General features: G+C 37.7%; 1 protein-coding gene across 3 annotated transcripts in view; it reads left to right on the forward strand.

Annotated features, from left to right (window-relative positions):
• The window catches only part of pcdh11 (protocadherin 11), a 125070-nt gene extending 110091 nt beyond the window's left edge, over positions 1–14979 (forward strand). For all 3 annotated transcript variants that reach the window (XM_041990424.1, XM_041990425.1, XM_041990426.1), the window contains one exon: positions 11059–14979. In XM_041990424.1, the coding sequence (XP_041846358.1) occupies positions 11059–11522 (464 nt within the window). In that variant the 3' untranslated portion in view covers positions 11523–14979. The remainder of the gene's footprint in view (positions 1–11058) is intronic.
• Positions 14980–15230: the final 251 nt, after the last annotated feature.

Raw genomic sequence — 15230 nt, forward strand, 5'->3', positions numbered from 1 at the left:
AAGATGCTACAAAATGTGCATGTTATGGATGCATGAAATAATGTAGTTATTGATTTATTTATTTATTGTTTTTACTGTTTTACCGCTTCTAAGCCCATCCTCAAAACAAGCACTGTAGCCTTTCAGCACTGAAAGACTCCTGAATGCACCTCTGCTGGGCCCAGCATTTCCGCACCAGTTAATAAACGGGAAATGAATAGTATCAGTGTTACTGTCTTTGCTCATGCTGAATAGGAAATTATCATAGAGATGGGTATTGGTTCCTTCAAATACTGAATTACATAGAAAGAGTCTGTTTGTATTTCTCTCTCACACATACACACACACACATGCACACAAACAGTTTTTTTTAAATAAAGAGCAGGATGAAATTGGCAATTGTGATGTCACTGTAGCCATGTTGGTAGAAGAGATGAGCCAGGAAACAATGGCAATTTTTCACCTACAATCGTACAAACACCCATGTTAGTGACATCCTGATTTTTTTCTCTCTTTCCTTGATCAAATTCTTGTCTCTCCATGCAGTCCCCTGGTTCTATAAAGATATGTTGTAAAAATGTGCACAAAAGTGAGAAAAAAAAAAAAAAAACACACAGTAAGAAGAAATGTATCATACATATTCTATTCTTGCCTTTTTGTGGGTGTGGGGGAAAACATAACCGAAGAGAGTGGCACCCCAGGACAAAATGTATGTACAACTGTCCTCAGGGCATGACAACCAGACTAAATCAAATATGTGCAATACTAATGCCTGAAAATGCATGTTTATTTCTATTATCTTTTCCCTGCTAACAGCTGCAACCTCTGGATCGTCATCACATCGCATCACAGGATATTACTTTGCGCTTTGGACTTTTCTCAAATTACATGTATTCATTTTCTATTTAAAATCATATCTAATGCATATGTCTATTTTTTTTTCTTCATTTTTTGCATCATTGGAGAAAATAAATCTAAAGGCACTGAAAATAGTTTTCAAAACCACCTGTTTTAAATGCAGTGCTGTGAAAACATACAATCACATTCAATGGGAGTGACTGGTCCTTATTTCCCATTGTGTCTTTGCTGGATTGAGCAGTCGCATGCTTAGTAATGTTAAGCTTTATAATTCACAATTCAAGTGTTGCTTTTAGTGAGTGTTTGAAAGTGTTTGATCTGAAGAAAGTGGGAGTGACGATGGGAGTGACTGGTCGTCTAAAGCATTTCTTCTTTGATGTGCGAAGAACAGAGCAGTTATGTAAGTCTAATTTAGTCATCAATAAGAGCTTATTAATATGAATAAACTTTCCACGAAGGAAAGAGTGGATGGAAAGAAATATTTTTTGTGTGCTTACTCTTTTTGCTGAGTTCTGGTACATCTTTAAAAATCTTTAATTCTATCACTGTCCCCTTTTGTCAAAAGATATTTGTGGGTCCTCACATTTTATCATCTGAACAAACTGTCCTTCATGATCTGTGAATTTTTTGACTCAATATGAAATGTTTATGCTTATCTCACATACATGAGTGAATTAAGGCTGTTCCTGTTCACATTTGATAACAGAAACAGTTATTTTAAATATCAAACTATTCCAAGTTTTAGAAATATTTGTCAGCTCTGGTTGATGATGCACTGGTTCTCATATCATTGTTCATGGGTTTTACTTTATACCTTTTTTCTTGTTTGTTTCAGCAGCTGCTATTTTGCATGCGCTCCCCCATTCTCCATGTGTCTATCCGTGTCTGTCGCTCATTCTGCTGAGAATCCTAGCTGACAACATCTGCACTCAACACACCCTAAACAAAGTGCGTAGTGACAGACGCATTAACTCAAGCCACTGAGTTCCGCTGTGATTTTAGTTGGAGCATATCTGTCAGCCGAGGCCTGGAGGAGTAAAAAAAAAAAAAAGCACACATCTGAACTTTCACTGGTTGGTGTTTGGGTGGAGGATTGTAACAGTCAACATCAAAACAGTAAAAGTAAAGCTGTGATTTATTGAATGCGCTGCTTGTGTCTTCTTTCATGTTTGCCAGTGATACATTATATGACTTTTCTTCTGCTTTCAAGAACATGGCGATGCGGATGAATTAAACATGTTAAGCAGGAACAGGTCTTTCTCTGAAAGCCTTACCCTTTTCACGATAACCCCTTTTTAGACATTCAGTGGACTTATCACAGCGTATAAATAGGACAGAATTCATTATTCAGGGGAGGTTTCAGTGAAAAATTAATAGTTGTCCCCGGAGGAGGGTCTGTGGTGCTTTGGAGAGGGAAAACCTTTAAAGTGTACATGCTCAGGGGAATCTGGAGAGACTCTGCCCCTCATATTAAAACCTTTACCATGCTACACTACACATTGATATTGGAAATGTAAGTTTGCTCATCACTAATGACTGTGACTAATACAGTATACAGTCTGCATTCATACCTAAGCTGTCTGCAAAATATTTTGAAGACGAAGAAAGAAAAGAGAAGCAAAAAGGGATAAAATGAGTGTCTGCCTCTGTTGCCAACAACTTATACCGATTACGCATTTCCAGTGTTGCAGAGGAGGACAAAACAGCAGGAGTTGAGCTCCTGACATCTGCGGAGACTCCTTTTTTGTAACCATTGAATTATTTCACTCAGAAGTACTTCACAATACAATAAACCGCCAAGCGAGAAAAAACACAACAAAAACTGTACATCAGGTCTTCCTCTCAACACTGTCATAAAAGGATGACATTTTTCACCATAGCCAGATTACTTATGTCCTGAAGCCATGCTGCTGCTGGTGCTGAGTTGTTTTCAGCCTGCCAGTTATCAGTTGAAAGATGGGCTTTACAATGCCTTTGTATCCACTTTCTATCTGCCTGGCCGTGGAGGCAATAACAGTAATGTATGGCTAAGGGAAAACAGCTAATCATCAATGACTGCAAGATATATGGCATATAGAGTGGCACCTTGTTTATTACCCTCTCTTTTCCTCCTGCTGTTTCCATCGGCTGCACAGACAGGCCACCGGATCCGAGAGCTTCTTCAATGTTAATTTGATTCATTCTTGTTTTCCATAATAATTGGGGGCAATGGGTCAGTGTGATGAATTTGCTTGTTACATGACACAGGGTGTAGCACGTCAGTGGCGGCTGTACAGTTTGTCTTTCTAGTCTCTTCCATCGTGTAAAACAGGCGCTGCATTTTTATTAGCTATTTTCTGCAAATATCTGGTTGTTACTGGCTCCTATAGTTGCAACAAGTTTAATTCTTTGAGGATGTGCTTATGCTTCCAATCAGCTTGTAATTTGATTTTAAAAGGAAAATTTAGAGTGTTATAAATGTCATTTACATTTTTAGATCAAACCGTCTCCGAAAAAGATATGGAGATTGTTTTAATAGTAATCCAGCTGGAACAATCCAATCTTTTTGCAAATATCAGACTGCATTGTCAGGTTTCACTTAATCAGCCTGTTTTTCTTTCTTTTTAATCCGTCTAATATATTTTCACTTCCTTTTCATTCCACACTCTTTATTTTCATTTCCCACTTCTTGCATTATCTACACAATATGGAAATGTTCAGCCATTCATCCATGTGCAATGAATTTTTAAGGTGGATTCAATTTTTTTTGTCTTATAAATATACATTTATGTATTACCTTCTTGTCGGTAACAGCACACCTGCACAGTATATCTGCAATATCATCCAGCATCTCCACAAGCGCTGACTTACAGAAGAGCGAATGAATGGCCACCCTCATGCATGCGATTTTAAACTGAGAGCAATCACTGTATGTGTGTGTTTAAGAGTGTGTGTGCGCCTCCACAAGCATGTCTTATGTTTCTGCCCCCCCACAGAAATTCTGTGCCTCATTCTGTGTGTCATTGCGGTGATGAGCGCTGATTGCAGATTGTTATGGTGTTTGCACCTCTCATCTATCTGGCCCATGCTGGGTATTTGGCCAGGCCTGATTGTGTTGATGGTGACACCGGCGTTTTGTCCTCAGGAGGGAAGGCCCAATAGTAGTCAAGGCATAATGGAAGAGATGTAATCAACCAATGTCACACACATACAAAAAAAATCAAGTGTAAGAAAACTGTTTCTGTGTTTTACCTTCCAACTGTGTTTTCTGTTGATGGAAATGGTGCAAATGCTGCTGTCGGTGTCAGGCCTTGCTTTTGTGTAAACATTTTATGCTGTGGTGAAATGAAATTTTGAGGTGTTTTTTTCTCCCCTTGACAACAAAGGTGACTGGAAGAAAATGGAATTTACATTAAATTAAGCCTGTACATTCTTTCTGTGTTGTATAGTCTCAGTGGAGAAATGGGAACTTCAACCTACAACATACTTTTAATCAATAGCAACAAAAAGAAAAAAGCAAGTGTTTGGCACTTGCTTGTTCAGGAGATCCTTTCTCTCTTTGTGCACTTTGTCCGCTCTCCTTGCTTTGTTATTTGTTTTGGTGTTCTAATCTCTGCCAAGTCAATAATATTCTTTGTTGTCTGAAATTGTGTGTCGGGAACAAAAAAGGCCTCCTCCTTTAGCTGAAAGTACCTGTCTGTGACTTTTCACTCTCCCTCACACACCCAGATAAAGTAATCATTAGATGTTGTTTTCTGCCTGCAATTACTTTCAGTTACAATGGGTCAAACACTCGGAAAGCAAAAGGGGTCGCAAGAAGACAAGGCTAGATGGATTACAGGCGAGGAACTGTATAGGTCCCACAAGTGCTGATAAATACGTATGTGGCTCGGAGACTCACCGTTTTCAGCAGCGTTTTAGTAAATGCATCAAAAGTAATTAGTCTAGAGTATATATGGACAACCTCGCTCCCGTCTTATCTAAGTCACATTGTCTCTTTTTAAAAAGGCCATTTGTTTCTCTGGCACTATTTGTTTTCAGAAGTAAAACAACATAAGGGAGCGAGGGTTCTGCCATTTTTTATTTCTCACTTTGTATCTCTTCTTCACAGAGCTGCTCTGAAATTTATGTTTCACAGAAAAAAAAAACTCTTTGTTCTTATCACAGCAGAGTGATAACCACCCATTTGCATAAAGTTCTTGGGCTCCGGCTGCTCTGATAAGGATGACCGTTAGATGAAGACAAGATGTTGATTGTTTTATGGTGAAATCTTGTTTACATATATCAAACTTGATGAAACATTTAATCCATCGCAGGTTCTCATACTGTAACTCTTAACATGTCATCCTCTTATATGACACAGCTGGCCTCTGTGTCATAGCTCACCCGCCTTCCAAAGCACATGCCAAGTCTCTGATGCTACAGTGTGGTATTTACTTCTCCAACAGGCCCTTGACCACAGCGACAATGACAGCAGTTAGTGACTTCACCAGGGATTAAACTTCACCTTCAACTGATAAAAGGAATGAAAACCAAATAGCATTTAAGTTTGATGTGGAAAGGAAAGTAAACTTTCAGACTGAATGCCTTGTATACAGACTCTTTGCACGAAGTAGAAGACCTTGCCTCAGACTCTGAAACTCTTAATTCATAATTAATGTTGTGTATAAACAGGCCTTACAAGTATGACATATAATTTTCATTTCTTCATAAAACCAGTCTCCCCATAGTTTCAAAAGTCTTAAATGTAGCATGAGTTTATATGCATCATCAAAACTGCTGCATGAATCAGTCACAAGCAGCCTACTTCGATAAGCCAACAGAAAGCAGGCGAGGCAGTAATATGCATCAAACATGAACAACGTTGTTTTTGTGATTCAGTGAAAGTCAGACATTGGTCAATCCTTTAAATGATGTTTGTCAGAGCTGAGATGCAAGTAATGGCACCTCTCTTTTCACTGCAACACCAAGTGGTTTTAATGGGGCTATTATTATTAATATCCAGATTGAACGTTTGGAGTGGGCATAAAGCAGAGTGAGGAGATAAAGTCTAATTACAAACTCAATTATTTCTACTGGGATTCTATTTCTTTGAAATAGTCTGTCATATTTTTGTGTTTCTGCTTTGTGATGGCCCAGATACAAATTACATGCTTGAGTATTTGGTGTGTGTGTGTTTTTTTTTTTTTTTTTGTTTGTTTTTTTCTCATCCATTGCCTCCTTATCATGCAAGAGCACATAACACGATGATGATAATAAAATTGCATTCTTGATAATTGTATTACACGTAGTACTCCAGGATGGTTCTGTAACTCCCGGTGAAAGATAGGGGCTCTCTTTTATAATACTAGTGCATTTTCTGGCACTATTAAACCTGTTGATCCCAAATTATCTGACACTGAGAGGGCCAGGAGCACAGGGGTGATGTTGCTCTGGGTGGTGAAAGGTTTATTTATTTGGCTGCTGCACTCTAGAATATGTATGAGTAGTTGCACTTCTGTGGATGTTGTGTAACTAGCTGAAATAACCTTTGTGGTCTTCACAGTGAATAAAAAGAACCATGTTGCATAGTGACAGCACATGTTCTAAAACTATGTCCAATAAAAGTAAAGGAAAAAATAGATTACGTCAATGTGTGGTGATTAGTTGGATTTGATTTACCAAAATAGCACAGTACTGCATGTAGTGTCAGAAAACAAATAATTATTATTTGTATTTAGCCATCAAAGTCCATATTGACTTATAGGCAGTACACATTAATGTTTAGATGTGACGATGCATTGTTTGATGCATAGACACAAGCAAAGTTCAGGCAAAGAAATACCTAAAAAAGACTTCAATAATGAACAATATAAGATGAGTCGGGGGGCCTGGTCCACCTTCCTGAAGCCTGCTTGAAGAATTTAATGTCCTAGATGCATGCAATTATCCCTTTAATTAGCAATAATGAGTTTGTGCATTCTGAAATAATGAGCTGAATTGTGATATGTGTGCAGACCTTAACGTGAAGTTCATCAAGATGTAACAAGCACTGTCAGTAAATATCATTAACTGTCATGTTAAATATCTCACATCATTGTACTGCAAAGACCCAATCACTTAGCTAAAATGCATCATACCTGTATGTGTGAGAGTATGTGTGTGTGTGTGGTTCTGCATCTGGGATCATGCAGTTGTGGATTCAATGGCCATCACAAAAAGAGGATAAGAAAAATATAATAATCCAGATGTCCTGCTGGTGTAAGGAGGTCTTATGATAGGATTCATGCTGTTGACATGGGACACATTTAAACTTTGTGATGTTACATAAATACCAAAGTGTAACCAGTTATCTTAGTATTATAGACTACTGCTAAGGTACTACTTTTTGCTATTTCTGCATTACAGTTTATTTTAACCCATTAAGGCCCGATCCATAAAAAAAATGGTAAGAAAAGTCCAGTTTTTTTTAATATGAGGTCTTTATTTGGCCTTTTAACAAAATGTAACAAAAAAATTAAAATTTTTTGGGGAGGGATATCTACCATTTATTACCATGTGATACATTAAAAATATTATAACGTGCTTTTCTGCTTCTGTTAGGGGACAGAAGACAAGTATCAGATTGTGTTCAACAGGATTTTGAGCAAAGTTTCTACCATAAATTGAAGCAAAATGTCTCAGAAACAGTATGTAGCATATACGTCACGTCGGGCTCTTATGGGTTAAAGCAATACTGGATGTGCATACACCAAATGTCCCCAGTAGAGGCCTAGCGCGTACTAGTTGCACTCTGTCAGCCACACCTTGTGTCCAGTCAATCTGCAAGCTGCAAACTATGCAATATTTTATTTTAGCACAAAAACATTTGGGATGGCTTTCTCATCCCTCTCTCAGACGTATGTTCAATGTTGATACAAGCTGTAATGTTTGAGCGAATGGAAGGTCAGCTGAATGTGGACGCAGAGGTGTTCGATCTGTGGCAGGCCAAAGGATGTGTTGATGTTGCAGAACAAGATTGCTTTAGGCTACCGCTGGTATTGACCTTGTGTAAGATCACAAGATCAAGTAGAAACCTAGAACTGCGGCACAGTCTCGAGAAACTCACAACAAGGCCATGGATAATAGATCCCCTTATGACACAGGCTGTTTCGAATCAGATCATGAATTGAATATCATTGAATTTGTGCGTCAGCAGCAGTCAGATTGCTGCTGAGCTTCTTTTAGATGTTAAGTTGACAATGCATAGTTACTAAACAGATATCAGGGTTATTTTTCAGCCACATCACTGCTACACAGTGAAGATAAATCATCTCAAATGAGAACTGCAGATCTGATCTCAGTCGTGGTATTACTCCCCATTGTTTGCCATTATCCCCACTTGTCTGCCATTCAAATTTCCTTGAAAGGAACACAGAAAAGAATGTTCACACCATCAGGGGATCTGCAGCATCAGTGATGTGTGATTTTTCCCGAAAGCTCCGTGGGGTACAGTTGTTTCCCCAGAATACAAAAGACAGCAGCATCACAAACGGGTTGCGGCATACCTCTAGCTGACAAAAGCAACGAGAGCTGTCAGCGACATCACTCAAGTCACGCTCCCACCCTCCCAAACCCACCTCTGCCTAGCCTAACTATCCTGCTGGAATAAAAAATAGTTCAGGACCATGTCTGTTCGAGAGGCTGCTTGAGAAATATATAAAACATTTAAACATGGCAGTCTGTGGACATTGAACTGCTCTGAATTTAAACTGCCTAACGTTATAGCCAGAGGGCCGGGGGCTGCTGCGTGAAAACCAAATTCATCAACTGACAACAACAACAGGAAAGTAGTCACCTGACTTCATGTCTGCCAAAATAATAATTGCTTTTAGTACATTAGACTTCTGTAGTGTCTTTTTATTCTGTACGTGCATTCAGCATACAGCATTTTTCTGGTAACCGAAATGAGCTGCACACCAGACTTCAGTTGTCTTTTACAACATTTCACTTCTACAGTTTTTGTGTATAATTTGGTTTTATTCATTCACCTAATTCAGAGAGCTTTGTCAAGCTTGCAATTATAAAAAAACACATGTATTGTACTAGTTATTACAAGCATGCACTGCTCTATACTTTTGTATCTAATTTATGATTGGACATGCTTTCTACAGTATATAATATGTGTGTATGGATATTTGGAAATCAGATGTCGACAAATCAAGTTTTTATTACTTCCTTTAATCTTCAGATGTAATTAATTGTTTACATAAACAATATCATATTTTTTTCTATCATAGAGTAGATTTACACCATAAAATATTAAACAGCATTTTTAATTCAGGCTTGAAGACCCTGTTAATGAAATTTGGCAAAATAAATGAAAATTTTATCTAATTTATACATTAGAGCTGAGATGGGATGGGAGACAACTACAGAAACTCTAGTTGGATAAATTTGTCTCTTTTTTTTATCACTCTATCACAAATTGAAATTTACATTGGAAGCACATGAGGTGAAATGTTTAGTCACAAATATACCTTATTCACGACCTACGGCAATATGGATCAGTTATATTTGATAGGAAGTAATGAATCTTATATAAATACACATTAAGTATTTTTTTATATATATTACCTCCCAGAAAACATTAGCACCCTGAAAAGAAGTTCACCAGAAGCAGAAAACACTTGGGGAAAGATTGTGTCAGGGCATGGCAGAGACTTGGCGCAGCTCTATTGTGTGAGCTCAGAGAATGAGAAAGCATCCATTTTTGCCTTAATGAAGTTAGTGACCCTCTGAAAGGTGACACATTTACCGCCCAAGGGATTTATACACTCCTGCTCCACAGATCCAGTTCAATATGGAGAAGACAGATTTGGCTCCACGTGGGCACTCCAAATATATCCTCACAATTTATGCCATGTGATTCGTTTTCAGACACAGCTCTGATAATTAATGTTGACACATGTGATATTCAATCTAGGGAATCACAAACATGCATGAAAGGTGTTCAGTGGACCATTCCTGACAAATCTTGATTGTTTTGTGAGGCCAGACTGGTGCTACTAACATAATCAGAATATTTCTTTTACTTCAGCTGTAACAATAAACAAGGTGTTTGGAAGTTTTTCAATGAAAGTGTGCAGAACTGTGTGTGAAGGGAAAAAGTCCTTAAAGTGTGCTGGGGTCTGAGACTGCTTTATTATTTATAGCATTCTTACTTATGCAAATACACTAAATAATTTCTACATGACAGCTTGAAGCTGGGGCCTAAAGGAGCGATGTGATGTTTGAATGAGGACTTTCTTTCCTTTGCGTGGCCTAAGAAACATAACACTGCTGGCTCCGGGTTGCCTTGCTGCATACTGTTTTACATTCTAATTATCTGGCATGACAGGCTTTATTGCTAAGTCTCTATGCCAAATCCTTATCCGCAACTCATTCCACATGTGATGTCAGTGTCGGGATAATGAGATAAGATAGTTTGAGTGGTTGGCCTTGCACACTCGCCTCTTCATTCCGCAGTTTTTCCTCCCTTCCGTGTAGGAAATGCAAATGCTGGCACAGTGATAACAGTACCTCAAAATGATAGTTTATTATTATTATTATTATTATTATTATTATTATTATTATTATTATTATTGTTATTATTATTATTATATTTGTGTTTCCTCTTTCTTGTAATTATCCGTTTACGGATTTTTTAAATTTTTTTTATTTTTTGACATCCTATCCTTCCATATACAAGACTCTGGGCAACTGAATTTCTTCTTTCTTGTACCAACTCTTAAAATGATTATATTTCACTAGATTTATTCTGGATTTTGAGAAATCAAAAGGGTGATGACAGTGAATGAAAATAAAATACTTTGTTAAGAAGTTCATTAAATATTTAACATAGTACATCCAATCTGAGACACAAGCAGCTAGACATATTTTTTCTACCTCTAATTAAGCTACAGGGAATTTATTGCGTATTGTAGGTAAACAGACAGAGTCATGGGAATACCAGTTGGAATTAAATGCTCTGTTGGTGTTTTTCTCATTACAAGATGAAATGAAACATTTATCACTGACTTTCATTTCACTAAAAGGCTAGCATTTTGTGGGTCAATTTCTGATAAGATGACAACTTTTTGTTCTATTTATATCACGATTCATGAGTTCATTCAGTGCTTTGACTTCACCTGAGTAAAATCACAGTGTTCCAGCTGCACCCTCTGTATGTTCTGACCTGTTGTATTAAATGTGTTGTTTTTCTCTCCCCTCTCATTTTTACAGCCATTGAGGTGAACCTGCAGAAAGCCTTGGCTGAGGCCTCTGAGACCTGTACCCAGGAGTGTCTAATACTGGGCCACTCTGACAGCTGCTGGATGCCCCCAGCCCTGGCCCAGTTCCAGAGTCCTGGCAGCAACAGCCCCACCTCCACCCCTACCACCACCACCATCACTTCTACCCTCCCATCCTTTGGCTTCCAGCAGAGCTGTTCCCGGGGAGTAAAAGCTAACATGGGCAGCATGGGGGTCATGGATGGCCGCCATACTCTGGGAAGGTCTGTGCCCAGAAAAGATGAACTGGACAAAGGGATCAACCGGCCACAGTTCTACAACACCCTGGATAGACACTGCAGTAGTAAGAAGGAGGACCCCATCAAGGTCATACCCCTGGCAAGCTTCTCATCGCCCGGGCAGCAGACACCAACTGGTGGAAGCAGCAGCTCCTTCTTACATGAGCATCAGCTGTAATAGTAAAAGACAGCTTTACATTGACATACAGTACATATGGCTCAGTCCATTGATGGCTTATGACTTTATGATTAGTATGTATGCGTACGTGTGGAGGTATGCATAATCTGAATAATTCTGATCAGTTTGAGCTCAGTTTTCCCAGTGAAGACATCTTGGATGGAGTCAGTCAACCAGCTTAAGCATTTAAAGGAATTAAAAGTCGTAACACATCAGACCCGTGTATAATAAAAAGAGATAGTTCTGTACCAAAGTAGATCCATCAGAAAAAAACAAAACAAAAAAAAAAAACAGACAAAAAAAAAAAAAAAAAAAATGGAGTATTTTGCTTTCAGTTTGGTGATGTTCGCTTAGTGACACGAAAGGGCACTGTACAATTTAAGCTCCTTTGGTCTAGATTAGTAAGACTGCATTCTAAAAGACCACTGGCACAAAAACAAATGCAAATGCAATGCTTTGTGTTATGAGTGAGCTAAACTGGCCTAAATGTTAATTATGAGCTCCAGGTTAATGGCATTTCTGTTAAAGTTCTAGTGAAGTATTGCTCTTTATCACACGTGGCACAAACTCCTTTGGTAGTGGAAGATGTTTCTTTTGTTTTGCCTGAAAATGTTCCAGAAGTCTATTTTGGGTCAGGGGGACTGCAGAAGGATTAAAAAAAAAAAGAAAGAAAGAGTCTACAAAGCATAACTAGGCCAAGAATAGACAGCACCACACCTCCATCTTTTGCATTCATTCTCATCACGGACCAGTACACAAAATGAGCCCCCCTCCAAAACATACTATAAACCCTCTCTCATGCACACTTGCATACTCATGATGTTTTCCCATATGGTGATTGCTCCATCCCTGCCAACTCTATTAAGAAAATGTTCTCTCCTAGTATTATCTCTGTAGCTTTGTCTTAGAAAGGCACAGACAGATGCGCTTTGGAAATGTAGTCTTTGTTTTCCTCCTTTTGTTTCACATTTTGCAGCCCAGAAACCTTCATATAAAAACAGCTATAGAGCCAATTATGAAATTCTTGCTCTAATTACTTTGATGTGAGATTTCAGTAGTGACCCTTATTGTAGTTAGGAGGCTTGAAATGATTCTGTTTCTAATTCACAAAATATGCTCTGCATGTACAGACAGAAAAGGTGACAAGGGTTCAGAGACGGCAGCTTTATATATTCCCTCTGTTCTTATCATGTTTTTAACACCTATGTTCCTGAAATTCATTTTTAATCTGTGCTTTTAAATGGCAGTTACTGTGGGCTGCAAAGTTTCTGATATCAGTTTGTACTGTTTTGAAACGAGAAAAATACACCGGACTTCTAAAATTTATTCAAGACCCTGAGTCTAACTGAATTATTTATGTTAGTTTTATTTTTGCTGTTTTCTTTAGAATAGACATTAGAAGCATGTGAAAGCTCCTCCCCTGCACACTGCTCCTCACATGGTTCCAAAAGAAAACTGCAGCAATGCCTGAACATGCAAATTGTTGTGATGATAATAAGTACTTCATACTAACTTGCCTTGTAGCAGATTGGGTGCAGCATAATGTATTGCTACAGCAATACGTAACTTTGCTGATATCCATTTTTCTTTCCAGTAGCATCCAAGCCAGGTGTCTACATCATCAGGTATATGATTCATGCGATTCATTTTCTTATACCATCTTGCAAATTGGGAACAGGCCTAAATCTATAATGCAACATGGTATTCTCAAGGGAAGGTACAAGGTAAATTGTGTTTGTATGCTCTTAGCTTTTCTGTTTTCTCAAATCAGGACTCTTAACAACATAAAGAGGATTTATCTGATACTCAGTTAAATGATCACTTAAGGGAACTGTGTGTCAAGGACATATAAAGGGCAATTCAATTTCACCTCAGTCAATTATGAAAATGAATTGATTTCAAAACAAGTTAAATAAATAAACAGCCATTTATGAAAATGTCCCCTATTTTAAAATCCAATTTCAGCTCATTTGCTAATATTTTTTCATCTCTCTTTAACTTCTCATCGCCTTTCATTGTTTTAGGACAGACAACGAGCGGTATCCACAATACATTTTTAATCAAAAGGAGCACATATCAAAGAGAACACACATCATGATGTCAGTGAATATTGGAGTTTTATCACCCTGCCACAGAAGATTCCACCCTTCATATCCAAGAACCATAGTATGCCCAAAAATTGCATAAAAAATCTTACACACTTAAAAAACATAAAAAAAAAAAATGTCCAGAAAATAACCAGGACATTTTACTGTTAATTTTACGAACCTTTCATTAATCCAAAAATGTAAATATCTGTGCGTCTACATTATATGCCCCATTGCATTCATGGACATGTCTGCTAATATAAAAAAAATTTACTTTCATAGCCCTGTTATATTAATGGAATGGTACCAAACACTAAACAAAAGAGGGACTATTTGAGCAAATTAAAATATTTACTTGAATTGATAACAAGTGACTGAATATAATTTCTCCAAGATCAACTATTAAGCTCTTTTCCAGCCTCATTTTACCTTCTAAGCAAACACACAGATTTGTCCTTTTTGGGTTTGGCTGACTGGACGTGATTGGCTTGTATTGCAGCCATCTACTATTTGATGGTGAAAAATTTACACCTGAGGTACTGGTGGTGGTGGGTTTCACCTCCTGTACTGTCCACTACACTCATGATGCCAACTTTAACATTCAAACAGACCAGAACACCCTAACAACATTGTCTAGATGTGAACATCAGTCAGTATAATACACATAAGTCAAATTTATAGGGTAACAGTCATAAAAGGTTAAATCCAGGATGAATATGGATCTTCCCATGAGCCTTTGTGGTCTTCACATAACTGGTACTTTGGATCTGTAAATCTGAAGAAAGGTATATGTCATTAGAAAACTAAAGCTAATTGTGAGAGTTTATAAAACTAATCTCAGATGACTCCAGAACACAGGACTTCAGATATAAGTTTGAGAAGAAGGTCTTAGAGTGTAGGTCTTCCTTATTACAATTGTTTGAAAAAGCTTTGCAGATAACAAAATTTCTTAAGAAGCATCCTCATGTATTTTCTACACTGGGTACATATATTATCTCTTGGTGAAATTATAAGTATAACAGAGACAACTGTCCCCTTCTACATATATATGAGAGCGTAGCTATCTATGGAAAATGTATGGGATAATTAAAGCTGTCAAACTGTAATAAATGTGTGACTGTTTGAAATACTCTGATCACATGTGTACAAGAAGCACAATCTTAAATATCTGTAGCCCCTCACCATGTCATAGTTCATTCTGCCCATATAACTCCTTTGTACTAAAGTATAGCAGCAGCCACATTAATAGAAGGACAACTTCTAATGGGAATAGTACAATAACTGCATGAATGTACACCAGTAGGATGTTTCGTTGATTATAATACATGTTTTTCTTTTCTTTGTATTGCTGTAATTCTGGATGCATTTGATTTACCACATGTCCCTTCCGAGGTAAGGATAGTGGTGGATTGTTAATTTATCTTAGAATGAGGGGCATACCATTTGAATGTCTATTATTATTATTATTATGATTTTCAAACATGAAGTTTCCCTGAGAGGCTATTTGCTGTCGAAAATTTTATGCCTTAAGAAAAACTGAAAAAGGCAAAAATGGTGACTGCTCACATGATTTCACTTTGCATGATTCTGCTTTCATTATTTTCAAATATATATGTATATT

This window comes from Melanotaenia boesemani, chromosome 7, assembly GCF_017639745.1.
Source record: "Melanotaenia boesemani isolate fMelBoe1 chromosome 7, fMelBoe1.pri, whole genome shotgun sequence".
NCBI classification, from domain to species: Eukaryota; Metazoa; Chordata; class Actinopteri; order Atheriniformes; family Melanotaeniidae; genus Melanotaenia; species Melanotaenia boesemani.